The following is an 18,804-nucleotide window of genomic DNA, read 5'->3' on the forward strand; positions in this document are numbered from 1 at the left end:
CCTTTCAAAAAGCTGATTAAGCTATAAAATAAACCAAAGAATAAAATCAATGCCAACCTGAATTTTTACGTTAATTTCAGCCATCAGAAAAAACGCGAGACACCACCTTTTATAAATTCTCTGTGTTAACATTTTCGAAAATTTCGTTTCAACATAACCACCCATGACCTAGGTTTGCTTCAGCTACGCTATATTTTCTGCCAAAAATTTCAGATCCGTCAAACTTCTAATAAATCAGGATTCTAACTCTATTTCGGCTGCATTAATTCAAATTTGGGTAGGTTCCTTTATAAAATTTACAGATAAAATAAACATATTAACAAAAAAAAAAATATTTGTAACATATCTCAACAGACAGAGGGGAAACTCAATTAGTTTTATACTTCATTATCTTCATTAGTTTCAAAACTTCATTATCATTATCACTTTTATCCTATATTTTACAGGAAAGAAAGCTGACTAGCCTTCTTTACTATATAAACTTATCATGGGAGGAGCCTTATATTTTACAGGAAAGAAAGCTGAATAGCCTTCTTTCCAATATAAACTAACCCAAATTAATCATCCTTCCAGCACCAACCTGGATTTCAAATTGAACTTTTTAAGATGAAACTGCAGTTGTTTCTGGTGCCTGCGCAATATGCGCTAACACAGAAAAACAATCATTGGTTAGAACAATAATTTGTTAGAACTTGGTGATCCACACTGAAAAGGGGGCAAGAAAGTTCAACATACTAATTGATTGAGACACAAGTCCATTCTACTTCAATAATTTTTGATCGGCTATCCTTTTCCATTAGCAATAAATGCATACTGGAAATTAAGATAAAACTAACTTATGATAGGCCACTATAAAACCCTAAATGTTATGGCCCTGGAATAGAGACATAGCTAGGGGGCAAGGGGTACACTAATCCCTGGTGCGGCATCTGTTTGGGTACCATTTACATAAATACATTTTGATTGATCCTCAGGGAATTTTTAACGTAAGGGAAGGGGTCAAAAATTATATTGACTCCAGGTCCTGAAAACCTTCCTTTAAATGGGAAGGATTTTTCTATTCCCAATTTTACAGAGTAAAATGATAGCCGGACCAGCCAGACTAAACCAAAAAAGAAAAATTGTAACTGGCACTTTGCATATATAAACAAAATAATGAAATTAAACGAAATTTAGTCAAACCGAACTATATCTTTAATCTGTTCCACACACTCTCATCCTAGACCCCATTTCAAGGAAGAAAACAGTAATGTTAAAACCAAAGTAAATACTTTAGTGAAATTATGCCGATTCAAAAGATTTTCGAATTAGCTTATAAATTGCTGTAGATGTAAAACTCATGTTAAAGTACAGTTTTGCCACTCCATTTTTCAAAATTATGACGAAAATCCCCAAAAATTTGGGGATAGTGGAAGCACTGAACAGAAAGTAACTGATGATTCAAAACTAATTAAAGAGACTAAAGAGAGACGTGATATTGAACTCTAAGCTGCCACTCTTGGGAGGCATCAGACAGTTTATAAGTAGCCACGAAATTCCTATGATGTTTTAAAACAGCTTTTCTGTGAATAGGAAGCGCGGCGGCTGAGTGGACCTGGCACTTTGACAATAAATCACGCAAGTACGACTTTGTTTAGAAAAAAATCACTCAGTGATAATTTATTGCGCCCCCTGGTATTGTGCACCCCTAGGCCCGGGCCTAGAGTATATATTGGTAAATCTGAGCCCGGGCCTATTCATATCTGAAAACTATGATTTTCTAAGCCTTCCCTTTTGGGAAAACTATTTTCTCTTCCTTATTATAAGAGATGGCATCAAATATTTCAGTGATTTCGTCTGGATGAGTCACTGGTACTATGAAAATTATACTAGAAAAGTAAAAAACCGAAACGACATCTACTGTTTTCCCTACCTTATTATAAGAAATGGCATCAAATATTTCAGTAATTTCGTCCGGATGAGTCACTGGTACTACGATTGGATGTGAGCTCAATTTTGAGTCTAGCTGCAGAACAGGAATCAGGTCATCAGTTAGAAAGAGTGTATCCTATAATAAAAAGTTTTTTCACTAATTAGTAAAGTTTTCCTGAAATACAACTGAACATTTCGGCCGTCAAAAATTCCAGTAATATGCAGGTTTTGAGGAAAAATAGGCTGCAGTTACAGGGTTGCATGGGAAATGAGAGCAATTAGTGTTAAATAAACGTAACAGTAACTAATGTTTAATGCTTTTTAAAAGAATACAGTGTTTAATGAAGTTAATAACAAACAATGTTTAATAGTGTTTTAAAGCAAACAGTGTTAAATAAAGTTAATAGCAAACAGTGTTTAATAGTGTTTAAAAGCAAACAGTACGTAACAAAAATGATAGCAAATAGTGTTTAACAGTAATTAAAAGCAAACAGTCTCTAATAATGAAGGACAGTAATATGTTTAATTGAAAAAGGAGACATCTAGCAAATTTTGACGGTCAATTTGAGTTGTCAGTTTTCAGCCCAAAAATCTTTTTAACATCTTCCGAGTACCGACAGATAAAAAAAAAAATCACTGAATAGGACGCTCAATTCTTGGGAAGCATCATCTTTTTTCAGTTCACTTTAAGGTCAAACTACATGATTGGGTAATCAGTTTTCAGCCAAGAGATTTATGTGCAGATGATAAAACATTAATCAAAGGGAATTTATTTTCCCCGCAGATAGCTTCTCAGTCCTACATTTTTCATTTTCAAATATTGATTCTATATTCAACACTAATTTTCATGAACATTCCGGCTTGTTCTTTTGATCGTCTCAACCTTTTCACGTTTTATTTTTTTTATCTTTATTTTATATAACCGTTTTGTTGTGATTGGTTTTCTTTTATTAATTCTGACTTCTTAATTTTGGCTCTTTAGTTATTTTTATCAATTTTGATTGATACAACAAGATTTAGCTATTTTCATTTGAATTAATAAAAAAAACGAGATTTTTTTTCGTTTCGAGATGGATTTGCATATTCAATTTAAGTTTCACTCGTTTTAAGAAATATTTTCTTATTTATATTAGTAACTATTGTTTGTTTGTTTGTTTTCTTTGATTGTTTATTTAACTTTTGTTCGTTTGGGGTTTCATTTATGTCTCAATAGCGAAATATTTTTATTCATATTAAGCAGGATTTGCATATTCAACTTAGACTTTGCTCGTTTTAAGATTTATTTGCTCATTTATATTAGGACCTGTTGTATGTTCTTTTGATGTCATTGATTATTCAATTGTGTTGCGAGAGCAACACTTTGGTTTTGTCCCGTTTTTTTTTTTTTTTTCTTTTTTCTTTCCTATGCCGCCGATCTCAGCTTTTCCCGGAAAATGGTAAGGGTCTAACCTGTGCGGTTTTTACGGAAAGTGTGGACCTCAGGCCGGATTGATGAATATGACATTACATTTTGGAAAGCTCCGCAGAACTCTTGCCTGGGGCCAAAAAGAATGGTTTTTAGTTGTCCACAAGCCAGAGCCTATGGTGTGCGAAGTGAAGTGGAGTTATATAGCCTATGTCAGAGAGGAGTATCTGAAGTTGTGCAGCCAAGGTTTCGTTTCATCAAACCATTTTTCTGCTTTCAAGTGGAAAACTATGTTCTAGCAGGCAAGCAGGAAGGCACCACTTTCAAATTGAAGATGGACTAAAATCTATAAGTGTTAAATATATGCGGCAGTTGCCCGGCCCCACAGCCAATATATCTTCTTTGAGTGATAAATAGAAAAATTTGCAGAAGCAAAAATGTGGCATTTTCCCACGGGTCCGAATGTGCCGCCATCTATTGTTTCTACCCATTTCTGTTCGTGATTTCAGCTGAGTTTATCATTCGGTTTTTCGGACTTGGGATTGCGGTAGAGAAATAGTATCAGATGTGCCTAATAAACTTTAAAAGTTCTCTCATTGCTAAAGAAATTGGAGCTTATCCTTTGCTCCTTTATAAGTTGTGACGTTAGAGACTTGACCTACGGCCAAAAAAAAATCAACTTTTGAACTAAGACAGATAGAATTTTTTTCGACGGCAATCGATAGCTCTTGATGAGCTGATCAAAGTATATGACATCCTTTTTTTGGAACCAAAATTCCTTCACGAGGCATACCCGTTTGAAAGTTTCAAGGGGTTGACAACTTCAGTAGTAAGGTACACATTGAAACGAAATCTAGGCCGATACAAATTGTGAGACATATAGAGGACGTCTAAGCAACAGTCGGCTGTTAGGTAATAATCACCTTCGTCAATGAGGAGTTAGCAACTTTTGCTAGTTGGTGTATCTATTATTTGTTTCCAGTGTATTTGATGGTAGAACCAATTTGGTTCCAGTGGTAAGACATGTAGGGGACTTGTAAGTAATATCGGCTGTTAGGCTACAGTCAAGTTCAGCGATGAGGGGTTTGCAACTATGCTAGTTGGTGCACCCATTTATTTGTTCCCGGTGAACTTGATGCCTATCACGGGAGAGGGACTTGTAAGTAAGAATCTGTTCACTTTGGGCTAGAAATTCGTGCAAATTGGTGCACGTTGTATTCGTTCTCTTTAAATCTGACAGAATCAAGTGTTTACGCAACGGGTACAAACGATAACGTAAAACAATGAGGTAGTTTCGTAATAATTAGTGTCACCTATGGTATTTTAATCCTGAAAAGTTACGGATAGCTTTATGATACCAACTAGATTATATAAGATATTGTTCCAAGTTATCATCCGTCACGATGTCTACGATTGATAAGGATAAAGTTCAACTGGCTGCAAAGTCAATTTAGTCCCTTCTTTCGATATTATTTTGTGGTTGTTGTTTTTTCAACGCTGAGGAATAGCCTCTGGTCATGTGATAACTAATTGCGTTCTTGTTTGAACATACCGTTTTAAAAACTTCGATAGGCTGACAACTTCATCATTTAACCGATTAAATAAAAAAAACTAATTTTTTTTAGCTGAAAGTAAGGAGCGACATTAAAACTTAAAACGAACAGAAATTACTCCGTATATGAAATGAGTTGTCCCCTCCGCAATCCCTCGCTCTTTACTACTACTACTACTACTAATAACTCACTGCAGCACCAAGCCGCCTGAGGCCAACACAGCTACGCACGCTCCTCCTCCAACCTAATCTATTTAAAGCCTCCCTCTTTACACCCTCCCAGGAAGTTCCCATTTCCTTTAAATCCTTATTTATGACATCCTCCCAACCCAGACAAGGACGACCTGCTTTCCGTGTAGCCCCAGGCGGTTGGCCAAAAAGGACAATCTTCGGTAATCTGTCATCCTTCATCCGTAGAACGTGGCCTAGCCATCTCAACCTTTCTTTCATTATAGCCCCAGAAAGCGGGATTGAACCACACTTTTCGTACAACCTACTGTTTGAAATACGGTCAGTCAGCCGGGTACCCAGAACAATCCGTAGGCAATTTCTCTGGAAAACATCTAGTAAATTTTCATCTGCTTTTCGGAGTGTCCATGCTTCAGAGCCATATTTGACCACTGTCATCACTGTAGCTTCCAATATTCTAATCTTGGTTTGTAGGCTTATCTTTCTATTCTTCCAAACTTTTTTTAACTGTGAAAAAACACCCTGAGCTTTAGCTATTCTACTTTTAACATCTTCACTGTTCCCACCATCTTTACTAATAATACTACCAAGGTAACTGAAGCTCCCAACCTGATCAATCTTTTCGTTACCTAAGGTCACCTGTTCATCTTCACTTATTCCTAACCTTAGTGACTTAGTCTTCTTAACATTAATTTTCAAGCCTATTTTAGCACCCTGAACTCGTAAAACCTCTAAAAATTCATTCATTTTGCTCACACTTTCATCTAATATGCTTAAATCATCAGCATAATCCAAGTCCAGGAGCGTTCTTCCTCCCCATTTGATTCCATGGTCTCCAATTGCCTTTCTTGTGCTCCTTAAGACGAAGTCCATCAAAATGATCCATATAAAGGGGGATAGAACACAACCCTGCTTAACTCCTGATTTAATACAAAACCAGTTGCTAACCTCATTTCCTACCTTAACCGCAGCAGTATTATTCTCGTACATAGCGCAAATCACTTTAATGTATTTTTCTGGTATACCATATAACGATAAGACCTTTGTTAACGCTGTTCTATCAACAGAATCGAAAGCTTGCTCATAATCGATAAAACTAAGGACCAAAGGTGTTTGACAACGAAGGGACTTCTCAATTATTAACCTAAGAGTGAAAACATGGTCGACACATCCTCTACCTTTTCTAAAACCGCATTGTTCTTCCCTTAAAACTTTGTCTACAGCATGTCTCAGTCTAAAAAGTATCATATTACTCAGTAATTTGCTACCTACAGAGACCAGACTAATGCCTCGATAATTCCGACATTCACTCTTGTCACCTTTCTTATACAGTGGTTTAATTAAGGTTTTCCTAAAATCATTGGGTACTTCCCCTTTTTCAAAAATCATGTTCATAATCTTCAGTAGCTAATTCCTAACCTCAGAGCCACCATATTTAAGGAACTCATTAATCATACTATCAGCACCTGGGGCCTTATTATTTTTTAATCCTTCTAGTACTGTCGCTAATTCTTCCTCACTAAACAAATCTTCCTTCACATCCAAGGTATCACAAACTTTTTCATTTTCATCTATATCTTTTCCTGCAACTGTATCTCGGTTTAGCACATTCTCAAAATGTTCCACCCATCTTTCTTTAACTTTTTCCTTATCACTAATTGTGACCCCATTTCTATCTTTAACTGGGACTAGTCCGGATCGGCTACTCCCTTTCAATTTATTAACATGCCAGTATAATATTTTACTATTATGCCGTCTAGCCGCATCTTCCAGATCCTCAGCAATTTTATCCATCGCCTCCATTTCACATCTCCTTAGTTCATATTTTAATGCTTTCTCCACTTTCTTTACATTCCTTTTGTTTTCATACGACCTATCGCTCAGATAATTCTTATACAAACCCCTTCTACTCTCTATTAAACCTAAAGCTTTTTCACTAATATTCCTAGTTGCTGTCTTAGCACTCTTCCCTAGGACACCATCAGCAACTTCACAAATTGTTTTTCTGAAATTATTCCATCCATCTTCCACATTGTCAAATTTTAAACCCTCAAGTTTAGTACTCAACTGTTCCTGGAATTTTTTTCTCAAATTTTCATCCTGAAGTCTACCAACATCATAACTTTCCGGGAGGGAGTTATTCTTCCGAAATTTCAGCTTTAAATTAACCTTAGACACTACTAGATGGTGATCTTTACTTTTAACATCAATAACGGCACTCCTATACACCCTAGTATCTTGTATTGATCCTGCTAGTCTTCTGTTTACAATAACATAATCAATAAGGTTTGCTGTCTTACCATCACGTAAATACCATGTCAACTTATGGGCCATTTTGTGACCAAACACCGTATTGGTTATAACTAGGTTGTTATACCTACAAAATTGCAAAAGCCTATAGCCATTACTGTTTTCTTTTCCTACACCAAAATTACCTAGGCTAGGATACCATCTATCCCTATTTCTACCAACCTGGGCATTAAAATCTCCTAGCAAAAACACCATATTTCTACCTGGTACCCTGTCTATTTGCTCCTGTAACTGTAAGTAAAATTCATCTGAGTCACTAGTATCTCCATCAGTTGGTTCAATGGGGGCATATACTACTATAACTGATACCCTAAACTTTTTAGTCATAAAATGAGCAATTAGTATTCTATTATTAATACCTTCCCAGCCTAAACAAGACTTAGCAGCTTCCTTATTCATCATGAGCCCTACTCCCTGTCTATGTACCCCATCCTTCCTTCCTGAGTAAACAAATTCTATGTCACCTAATTTCATGCTTCCTACCCCTGGGATATGAGTTTCTGAAACTCCTAATAAATCCAGTTCAAACCGTCTGAATTCGTCAGTCAAAATGTCGATGCGATAGTCATTTTTTAACGTCGTAACATTCCAAGTTCCAATTTTCATGTTCTTTAAATCTTTGAAATTATTTTGGCCTCAAGAAAAGCAGTGATCCCGGATACCAGTGCAGGATGGGGACCAACATATCTTCTCAAGTCTACACCGAAGCGCTTAAGCCGGCTTAGAACCGGACAGCAAGAAGTCCCTGGGACCTCCAGTATGAATGGAGGCTTTGTGCAATCCTGGGCCCATCTTGGTCACAACATGGTTTTCAGCACTTGGCGATGCTCTTCTATCAACAAGAGTCGAAATCCTGCACAGACAGTCCCAAGCCTATTACCTCCGACTCATTATATATTCATGCCTACAAATATTATGCTACTACGGGGAGGCAGCCCATAGTAGATAAATTAGCTAGGAAGAGGTTTTTCAGCCCGAAAACGCCCATCAAAACAAACCAAGCCCAGAAAATTATCCAATAATCAGAATCCCGTACGAGTGCTGTGTTGTTTACTAGGCTATAATTTCCTCGAGGGGCGCCACTCCTCAAGTGGGAAAAATTGACCGCAAGTTTCCCAGTCTTGCAGGTACCCCGAAAGGGTCGAGGCAGCCCTTTACAGAGGCCGTTGTCCATAAATCTGGATCTTACGCCCTGCCGCAGTTGTCCTCCTATAGAGGATCCTCCCACGATGGTGTTCTGCTTCACCATGCAATTTAACCCATTACTGGGAGAAGGTTTGTAACTCATCTGACGCGTGAACACGGCAGTTGGCCCTGCTGAGTGTACATTTGAGGGGCCTTCTTCCTCCTCCACCTGAAATTATGACCCCCAGGGGAGGGTTTCCCAGTTTCTATTATGGGCCCCACTGGGACAAGGTCCTACTTGGCCTAAGCCTCCTATGGAGCTACTCTACCTATCTATAGGGCTTACATATATACATATATATATATATATACATATACATACACATACATATACATACACACATACATACACATATACATACACATACACATACATACACATATACTCACTAACGTGCAAATATATACCCTGAATTGGTATAGGCTAGGTCTGTATATGGTGAATATTAATTTCCTGTCTGATGCAAATGCACAATAACTTTGGATTCAGGATGCAATTCTGACTATAGAGATAAGTATTTTTCTTACTTGAAATGTATGTGCAGAATTAGAAATTCTGCTGGTACTACAAAAGTAGACCTAAGTAGCCAATTTAGCCTGTCTGAAACATCTCACAAGCCAACACCTTATAAAAAACACCTTTGATAATTTAAATGAATAAGAAAACTTATTAGAAATTCTGCTGATACTGCAAAAGTAGACCTAAGTAGCCAATTTAGCCTGTTTGAAACATCTCACAAGTCAACACCCTATAGAAAACACCTTTGAGAATTTAAATGAAGAAGAAAACTGATTAGAGACTCTGCTAATACTGCAAAAGTAGACCTAAGTATCCAATTTAGCCTGTTTGAAACATCTCACAAGCCAACACCCTATAGAAAACACCTTTGACAATTTAAATGAATAAGAAAACTAGTTAAAAACTCTGCTAATACTGCAAAAGTAGACCTAAGTAGCCAATTTAGCCTGTTTGAAGCATCTCACAAGCCGACACCCTATAGAAAAACACCTTTGACAATTTAAATGAATAAGAAAACTAGTTAAAAACTCTGCTAATACTGCAACAGTAGACCTAAGTATCCAATTTAGCCTGTTTGAAACATCTCACAAGCCAACACCCTATAGAAAACACCTTTGACAATTTAAATGAATAAGAAAACTAGTTAAAAACTCAGCTAATACTGCAAAAGTAGACCTAAGTAGCCAATTTGGCCTGTTTGAAGCATCTCACGAGCCGACACCCTATAGAAAAACACCTTTGACAATTTAAATGAATAAGAAAACTAGTTAAAAACTCTGCTAATACTGCAAAAGTAGACCTAAGTATCCAATTTAGCCTGTTTGAAACATCTCACAAGCCAACACCCTATAGAAAACACCTTTGACAATTTAAATGAATAAGAAAACTAGTTAAAAACTCTGCTAATACTGCAAAAGTAGACCTAAGTAGCCAATTTAGCCTGTATGAAACATCTCACAAGCCAACACCCTATAGAAAACACCTTTGACAATTTAAATGAATAAGAAAACTAGATAAAAAACTCTGCTAATACTGCAAAAGTAGACCTAAGTATCCAATTTAGCCTGTTTGAAACATCTCACAAGCCAACACCCTATAGAAAACACCTTTGACAATTTAAATGAATAAGAAAACTAGTTAAAAACTCTGCTAATACTGCAAAAGTAGACCTAAGTAGCCAATTTAGCCTGTTTGAAACATCTCACAAGCCAACACCCTATAGAAAACACCTTTGACAATTTAAATGAATAAGAAAACTAGTTAAAAACTCTGCTAATACTGCAAAAGTAGACCTAAGTATCCAATTTAGCCTGTTTGAAACATCTCACAAGCCAACACCTTATAGAAAACACCTTTGACAATTTAAATGAATAAGAAAACTAGTTAAAAACTCTGCTAATACTGCAAAAGTAGACCTAAGTAGCCAATTTAGCCTGTTTGAAACATCTCAAAAGCCAACACCCTATAGAAAACACCTTTGACAATTTAAATGAATAAGAAAACTAGTTAAAAACTCTGCTAATACTGCAAAAGTAGACCTAAGTATCCAATTTAGCCTGTTTGAAACATCTCACAAGCCAACACCCTATAGAAAACACCTTTGACAATTTAAATGAATAAGAAAACTAGTTAAAAACTCTGCTAATACTGCAAAAGTAGACCTAAGTATCCAATTTAGCCTGTTTGAAACATCTCACAAGCCAACACCCTATAGAAAACACCTTTGACAATTTAAATGAATAAGAAAACTAGTTAAAAACTCTGCTAATACTGCAAAAGTAGACCTAAGTAGCCAATTTAGCCTGTTTGAAACATCTCACAAGCCAACACCCTATAGAAAACACCTTTGACAATTTAAATGAATAAGAAAACTAGTTAAAAACTCTGCTAATACTGCAAAAGTAGACCTAAGTATCCAATTTAGCCTGTTTGAAACATCTCACAAGCCAACACCCTATAGAAAACACCTTTGACAATTTAAATGAATAAGAAAACTAGTTAAAAACTCTGCTAATACTGCAAAAGTAGACCTAAGTATCCAATTTAGCCTGTTTGAAACATCTCACAAGCCAACACCCTATAGAAAACACCTTTGACAATTTAAATGAATAAGAAAACTAGTTAAAAACTCTGCTAATACTGCAAAAGTAGACCTAAGTAGCCAAATTAGCCTGTTTGAAACATCTCACAAGCCAACACCCTATAGAAAACACCTTTGACAATTTAAATGAATAAGAAAACTAGTTAAAAACTCTGCTAATACTGCAAAAGTAGACCTAAGTATCCAATTTAGCCTGTTTGAAACATCTCACAAGCCAACACCCTATAGAAAACACCTTTGACAATTTAAATGAATAAGAAAACTAGTTAAAAACTCTGCTAATACTGCAAAAGTAGACTTAAGTAGTCAATTTAGCCTGTTTGAAACATCTCACAAGCCAACACCCTATAGAAAACACCTTTGACAATTTAAATGAATAAGAAAACTAGTTAAAAACTCTGCTAATAGTTGTAAATACCTAAAAAGAAAAATTTTAGACCTCTGTAGATGTTGATTTCAAAAACTGGTAAAAACCATGACACTCTTATCACTTTACGAATGTTTTATGTTTGAAATTTTTTGCCCATTCTGAAAAGTTTACGCTAAAGCTTTAAATTGTTTTAAAAAGTAGAATTGTGGCAAACAGTCAACTTTAGCGTAAAGAGCGAGGGATTGCGGAGGGGACAACTCATTTCATATACGGAGTAATTTCTGTTCGTTTTAAGTTTTAATGTCGCTCCTTTCTTTCAGCTAAAAAAAATTTGTTTTTTTTATTTAATTTCTGAACGTTTTTGAATTAATGCATGTTTGGTGTTGGCTCTCCGCACATAAATTATTAAAATGAAATTTGTATATTAATTCTTTTTTTGGCTAAATGGCTTTCTCTTAGTTTTGATCAGACGATTTTGAGAAATAAGGGGTGGAGAAGGAGGCCTAGTTGCCCTCCAATTTTTCGGTTACTTAAAAAGGCAACTAGAACTTTTAATTTTTAACGAACGTTTTTATTAGTAAAAAATATACGTAACTTAAGAATTAACTTACGTAACAAACTTTCATAACCTTATATTTTTATTATGTATACGAGGGGATTTGTACCCTCGTTAATACCTCGCTCTTTACACTAAATCGTAAGTTTTGTCCCAATTCTTTAAGAATGACCCCTTAAAGAATAAATAGTTGAAATTACTAAAAATACTTTAGCATAAAGAGCAAGTATTTATCTCCTCCTAAATACCTCGCTCTTTATGCTAAAGTATTTTTAGAACCCCTCATATGCGTAATAATCTATGCGTAATAAGTTTCAATGCTACTTCTTCCTTTCATTTGAAAAAACGTTTTCATGTTTATTTTTCATTGTTTTCTTATAGTAATGCTAGAGAATCCTGCGCCCTTGTCATTGAATTTTTGTTCCCCATGACAGATTCCTCCAAGGAAAGATCCTCCAACATAGCCCCCTCTCCTCAGCCCCACCCCCAAACAAAATAAAATCCCCCTGAAAACGTCTGTACACTTCCCAATAACCATTACTATATGTAAACACTGGTCAAAGTTTGTAACTTGCAGCCCCTCCCCCAGGGATTGTGGGGGAGTAAGTCATCCCCGAAGACATAGTTATTATGGTTTTCGACTATGCTGAACAAAATGGCTATCTCAAAATTTTGACCCGTTGACTTTGAGAAAAAAATGAGCGTGGGAGGGGGCCTAGATGCCCTCCAATTTTTTTGGTTACTTAAAAAGGGCACTAGAACTTTTCATTTCCGTTAGAATGAGCCCTCTTGCGACATTCTAGGACCACTTGGTCGATACGATGACCCATGGGGAAAAGAAAAAAAAACAAAAAAAAAACAAACAAACAAATAAACACGCACCCGTGATTTGTCTTCTGGCAAAAAATACAAAATTCTACATTTTTGTAGATAGGAGCTTGAAACTTCTACAGTATGGTTCTCTGATAAGCTGAATCTGATGGTGTCATTTTCGTTAAGATCCTACGACTTTTAGGGGGTGTTTCCCCCTATTTTCCTAAATAAGGCAAATTTTCTCAGGCTCGTAACTTTTGATGGGTAAGACTAAACTTGATGAAACTTATATATTCAAAATCAGCATTAAAATGCGATTCTTTTGATGTAGCTATTGATATCAAAATTCAATTTTTTAGAGTTTTGGTTACTATTGAGCCGGGTCGCTCCTTACTACAGTTCGTTACCACGAACTGTTTGATAGTGAAGAAATAAGCAGAAGCAAGAATGTAAAACAATGAGATAGTTTCGTAATAATCAATAGAATGTCATCTATGGTATTTTGATCCTGAAAAGTTAGGGATAGCTTTATAATACCAACTAGATTATATAAGATATTGTTCCACGTTTTCATCCGTCACGATGTCTACGATTGAAAAGAATAAAGTTCAACCAGCTGCAAAGTCAATTTAGTCCCTTCTTTCACGTTGCCCGGGCAACATAAGTCTAGTTTCTGTTCATTTTGAGTTTTATTTATTCTTTAATAGTAATTTCTGGTCGTTTTGAGTTTGAGTTATTGTATGTTTCTATTTCTTTTGATCTTAAGTTTAACATGACCTTTACTTTCTTTAGAAAACTTTTTTTTTCGGAAAGTTCTTTTTTTAAATTAATTTCTGTTCGTTTTTGATAGCCAAAGTTTCAAGTTTTTCCAAAGTTCCCTATTTCAAATAATTTTTTATTTCAAAATAAATCAACAGTTTTGGCAAGAACTAATAAAGTTAAACTGAATATTTGATATACAAAGATATTAATTGCTGAAAGCTCAACAACTTACGATTTTGTTTCAACCAGGCCGGATTTAAAGCTTTGATGCTTCCAGGCCCAAACGTTTTTGCCACTCTATTTTTGCAAGATTTTCGGGGAAATCCTCAAAATTTCGACAATAGCGAAAGCCGCAGGGCCTAGTGAGCCTATTGGTAAATCCGGGTCTGATTTCACTGCAATTTTCGTTTTATTTTCAACGTACAGAAGAAAATACTTGTAATATAATTCGTTTTAGCAAAGTGCCAAATACGCAGTAGGCCTTATGCTCTTACTGGTAGGAAAATGGGCTACCATACTCTTGTTTTATAGTGAAGAATGTAGGTGGCTTGGACAGTTTTGAAAGAGCTAATAAAATCAAGCTGAATTTTTGGGATAAAATATCATTAAGAAGTTTTTTAATTGGGGGGGGCATGGAAGTAGGGCCAGGGGTCAAATCCCATGATTCTTGAAATAAAATATCATTAGTAGGTTGTTGCTTGCTTTTGTTGTTTTTTTGGGGGGATGCGGTCTTCCCATTGATGGAGAGCCAGGGGTATGTTCCCATGATGTGTCATTGACATTTTTGGGGGAGAAGGAGGGGTATTGTTCAATGGAGGACCAGGTTTCAGCTCCCATAAGTTTGGGAATAAAACATTGTTAATATTTTTTAGGGGGTGGGCCATAGAGGGACAGAGGTGAGTTGCCATAGTTTTTTGAATAAGATATCGTTAACAATTTTTGGGGGGAAGAGGGAGCTCGGGCCATGTAGAGAAGGCCAGTGGTCAGCTCACTTAAGTTTTGGAATAACATATCGCTCCTAATTTTTTTGAGTGGGGTTGGGGGTTTGGTTTATCTGACCTCTGAATTATTTTCATAACCCTCGCATAAGAACCATATATGCCCCCAGACATGCAACACTTGTCTGTGGGCTCTGGGGGGTTGTGTACACCCTGGTGTTTGTGCTATCCAATCTTTTGATTTACTTTAACAAAATGGCTATCTCAAAAATTCAATTGGATGGATTTGGGGTAAAAAGGCAGGAGAACTAGCAGCCCTCTGGTCCCTTTTGATACTTTTAAAGGGAAACAGAACTTTCAATTTCCAATAGAATGAGCCCCCGACTAAGTTATACGGTCATTCCTTCCATAAAAACCTTATGCGCCTCCGGTGTATAATTTACAACACTTGTCCTTGGGTTCTGGAGGGCTGTGTAAACCCCAGAGTTTTCATTATATGATCTTTGATCTATTTTGGACAAAATGAAAATCTCAAAAATTTGATCAGACTCGCTTGGAGAACAGACGGTTAGTGAGGGGGGGGGGGTACTAGTTACCATTAGATTACTTTGGACTCTCAAAATGGGAACTAGAAATTTAAATTTCAAGTCATTTGAGTCCCCCCAAGGCTTATCTCTTCCACAAATACCTTATATGCCTCCTAGCATAATTTACAACACTTCCCAAAGGCTCTGGGGGGATGTTGACCCCGAAGTTTTGTTATCTGATTGTTGGACTATTTAAAAAAAATGGCTATCTAAACATTTTGATCGAATATGTTAGGAGAAAACAGGGTTTGTGTGTGTTTGAGGGAGGGCAGATGCCTTCCGTTTGATTATTAAAAAGGTGACTAGAACTTTCTATTTCCAATCTAGTGAGCCACCTCTGAAGTTAATACACCACCCCTTACACAAAAACCTTATATGCCCCCGGAGCGTAACTACCATTCCTTCCATAAAACCTTATATGCCCCGGGGGCATAACTTACAACACTTGGCCCTGGGTTCAGAGGTTGGCTGTATTATCCCTGGAGGTTTTTTTTATATGATTTTGAACAAAATGGGTATATAAAAAATTCAATCGGACATATTTGGGGAAAAGAGGGTTGGTGGAGGGGGGAGGTAACTGCCATAAGATCACTTTTGATCTTAAAAAGGAAGGTAGAACTTTGAATACCTAATCATTTGATCCCCCTTCAAAGTTTATAAGACTACCTCCCCTTTTAAACCTAATATACGCCCGGGGCTCATACCTCGGGGGGGGGTATGTTGACCTCTAAGGTTTTGTTATTTGATCGCTTGACTCTTTCAAAGAAAATGGCTATCTAAAATCCATCAGATGCACTTAAGGAAAAGGGGGTGTAGATGGAGGGGAAGGTTAGATGTCCTACAATCACTTTTGAATCTTAAATAGGTAACTGGAACTTTCAATTTCCAATCAAATGAGCTACCACTGAACTTTATACGACCACCCCTTACATAAAAAACTTATACACCCTTGGGGTATAACTTAAAACACTTGCTAAAGTGTATTGCTAAGGAAAAGAGGGTGTAGGTGGAAGGGAAGGTTAAATGTCCTACAATAACTTTTGAATCTTAAATAGGTAACTGGAACTTTCAATTTCCAATCAAATATGCTACCACTGAGCTTTATACGACCACCCCTTACATAAAAAACTTATACGCCCCTGGGGTATAACTTAAAACACTTGCTACTGGGCTAAGGGGCGTTATGTCAACCCTGAAGTTGTTTTTATCTGATGTTTGAACTATTTTTAATGAAATGGCTATCTCAAATTTTTATTGGATGGATTTGAGGGAAAAAGGGCGGGGGGATAGTTGACCCCCCATCTCTTTTGTCTCTTAAAAAGTGAACTAGAACTTTTAATTTCCAATAAAATGAACCCCGTTTGAAGTTTATACGAGGAACCCTTCTATAAAAACCATATATGCCCGCAGGGCATAATTTACAACGAGTGTCCCTGGGGCGTGGGGGGTTGTGTCCACCCCAAAGTTTTGTTCTTTAATCTTTCAACTGAGATTAAAATTTCGATTGGATGTTCTAGGGGAAAAAAAGCATTGGGGCTATTTGTCCTCCAATCATTTTTTACTCCTAAAAGGGCACTATAACTTCCATTTCCAGTCAAATGAACCCCCTCCGTAATTTATACGACCATTCCATATGAAGTTTCTCTGGGGAAAAAATTGGAGCCTCGTGGCCTTGGGGTTGGTGAGGGTAGGCTAATTGCCATCGGATCACTTTTGACCATTAAAAGGGAACTAGAGCTTTCAATTTCTAAATCATTTGAGTCCTCTCAAAAAATTATACGACCACCTTTTCCCTAAAAATCCTATATGCCCCCGGGGCATAAATTACAACCCTTCCACCGGTTTTCAGGGGGGGGGTCTATGTTTACCCCAAAGTTTTGTGACCTGATCTTTGGACTATTTTAAACAAAATGGCTAACTCAAAATTTTTTATCGGATGCATTTGGGGAAAACAGGGGGGGGGGGGGGGTATAAACCAGCCGATTACTTTTGATGACTCTTAAAAGGTAAATATAAATTTCAATTTCCAAACAAATGAGCCACTTTTGATGTTTATACGACAATCCCTTACATAAGACCTTATTTGCCCCCGAGCCATATCTTAAAACACTTCCCCAGGGCTCTGGTGGGTTGTGTTGACCCCTGATTTTTTGTTATTTGATCTTTAAACTATTTTCAACAAAATGGCTATCTCAAAATTTGATCACATGCATTTGAAGAAAAAAGTCTTGGTGGGGGAAGCTAGTTGCCCTCCGATCATTTTTGTCTTTTAGAAAGGTAGCAATTCTAATTTAAAAATCGAACCAGCCCCCTCCGATGTTTATACTACCATCCCTTCCATGAAAACCTTATGTACCCCCCCGGGGCATAATTTAAAAAACTTGTCCTAAGGTTCTGGTGGGCTGTGTTATCCCTGGAGTCTTTATTATATGATCTTTGGTCTATTTTGAATAAAATGGTTATATAAAAATTCAATCGGATGCAATTGGGGAAAAGAGGGTTAGTGGGGGGGGGAGAGCTAGTTGCAATCAGATCACCTTTGACTCTTAAAAAGGGAATTATAACTTTTAATTTTTAATCGTTTTAGTCCCCCCCAAGATTTATACGACAACTTCTTCCATAAGAACTTTATATGCCGCCAGGGCATAATTTAAAACCCTTCCCCCGGGCTCTGGGGGGTATGTTGATCCCAATGTTTTGTTATCTGATCGTCGGAATATTTCAAACAAACTGAAAATCTCAAAATTTTGATCAGATGCATTCGGGGAAAAGAGGGTGTGCGTGTGGGGGGGGGGGTGAGGGGTAGATGCCCTCCGATGCCTTTTGACTAAAAAAATTATCGAATCTAGTACAAAATAATGATGAAAACAAATGGTTACATTGGCAATTCTGGCAATTCTTGGCAATTAGCAACATTTTCAATTCTTAGCAATTGGCAACATTGGCAATTACCTATCCCAATTCAAAATGCAACATTTCATAATTACAGGGAAAAAATTAATCTAGAGAATTTTAATTAGAATATTAGTTACCCCTTAGCTTTACAGAGGCGAACAGAAAAAATAGGAGTGCCATTGTACAAATTCCTTTTGTCTTAGCGGGAGGGGGGCTAAGGCTGGAAACATCCAATTACTTGAAATGACTTTCAAAACGGATGATTTTTACTTGTAATCTGTTGAGATCTTTTTTTTATCCAAAATTCCTTTTCCCATTCCCTCGAGAAAATGAAACTAGGGACTTAAGATGAAAAGACAATCAAACAGCAGAAAACCCAATCAAAAATAATCTTCACCAACTAATTAGTCATACATAAAAATTGAACTATATTGCTGACAAAATAAGAGGAAGAGATAATTCTGGTTTAAGGGGGAATTTTACCTTTTAATTTGAAAATATAAAAATATGACTTACCATGTCCCAGTCGGGTTCGGCTACAATAACTCCCTTGTACTCCATATAGCTAGCAAAGCCTTCATTTAGCCATAGGTCATCCCACCACTTGATTGTCACTGGAGAACAGACAAGATTCAAATATTTAGGGGAGAAATTATTTAACAAAATTCAAATAATTTGGATATTAATTCTTAGCAAAAGAAACTGTCGAA

At 36.6% G+C, this 18,804-nt stretch overlaps 1 protein-coding gene across 3 annotated transcripts in view; it reads right to left on the reverse strand.

Moving 5' to 3' along the window:
* The window catches only part of LOC136035967 (glutamyl aminopeptidase-like), a gene marked incomplete at its 3' end in the record, with an annotated part of 124,519 nt that overhangs the window by 39,567 nt on the left and 66,148 nt on the right, over positions 1-18,804 (reverse strand). For all 3 annotated transcript variants that reach the window (XM_065717863.1, XM_065717862.1, XM_065717861.1), the window contains 2 exon segments: positions 1,913-2,047; positions 18,611-18,708. In XM_065717863.1, the coding sequence (XP_065573935.1) occupies positions 1,913-2,047; positions 18,611-18,708 (233 nt within the window).

This window comes from Artemia franciscana, chromosome 15, assembly GCF_032884065.1.
Source record: "Artemia franciscana chromosome 15, ASM3288406v1, whole genome shotgun sequence".
In the NCBI taxonomy this organism is placed as follows: Eukaryota; Metazoa; Arthropoda; class Branchiopoda; order Anostraca; family Artemiidae; genus Artemia; species Artemia franciscana.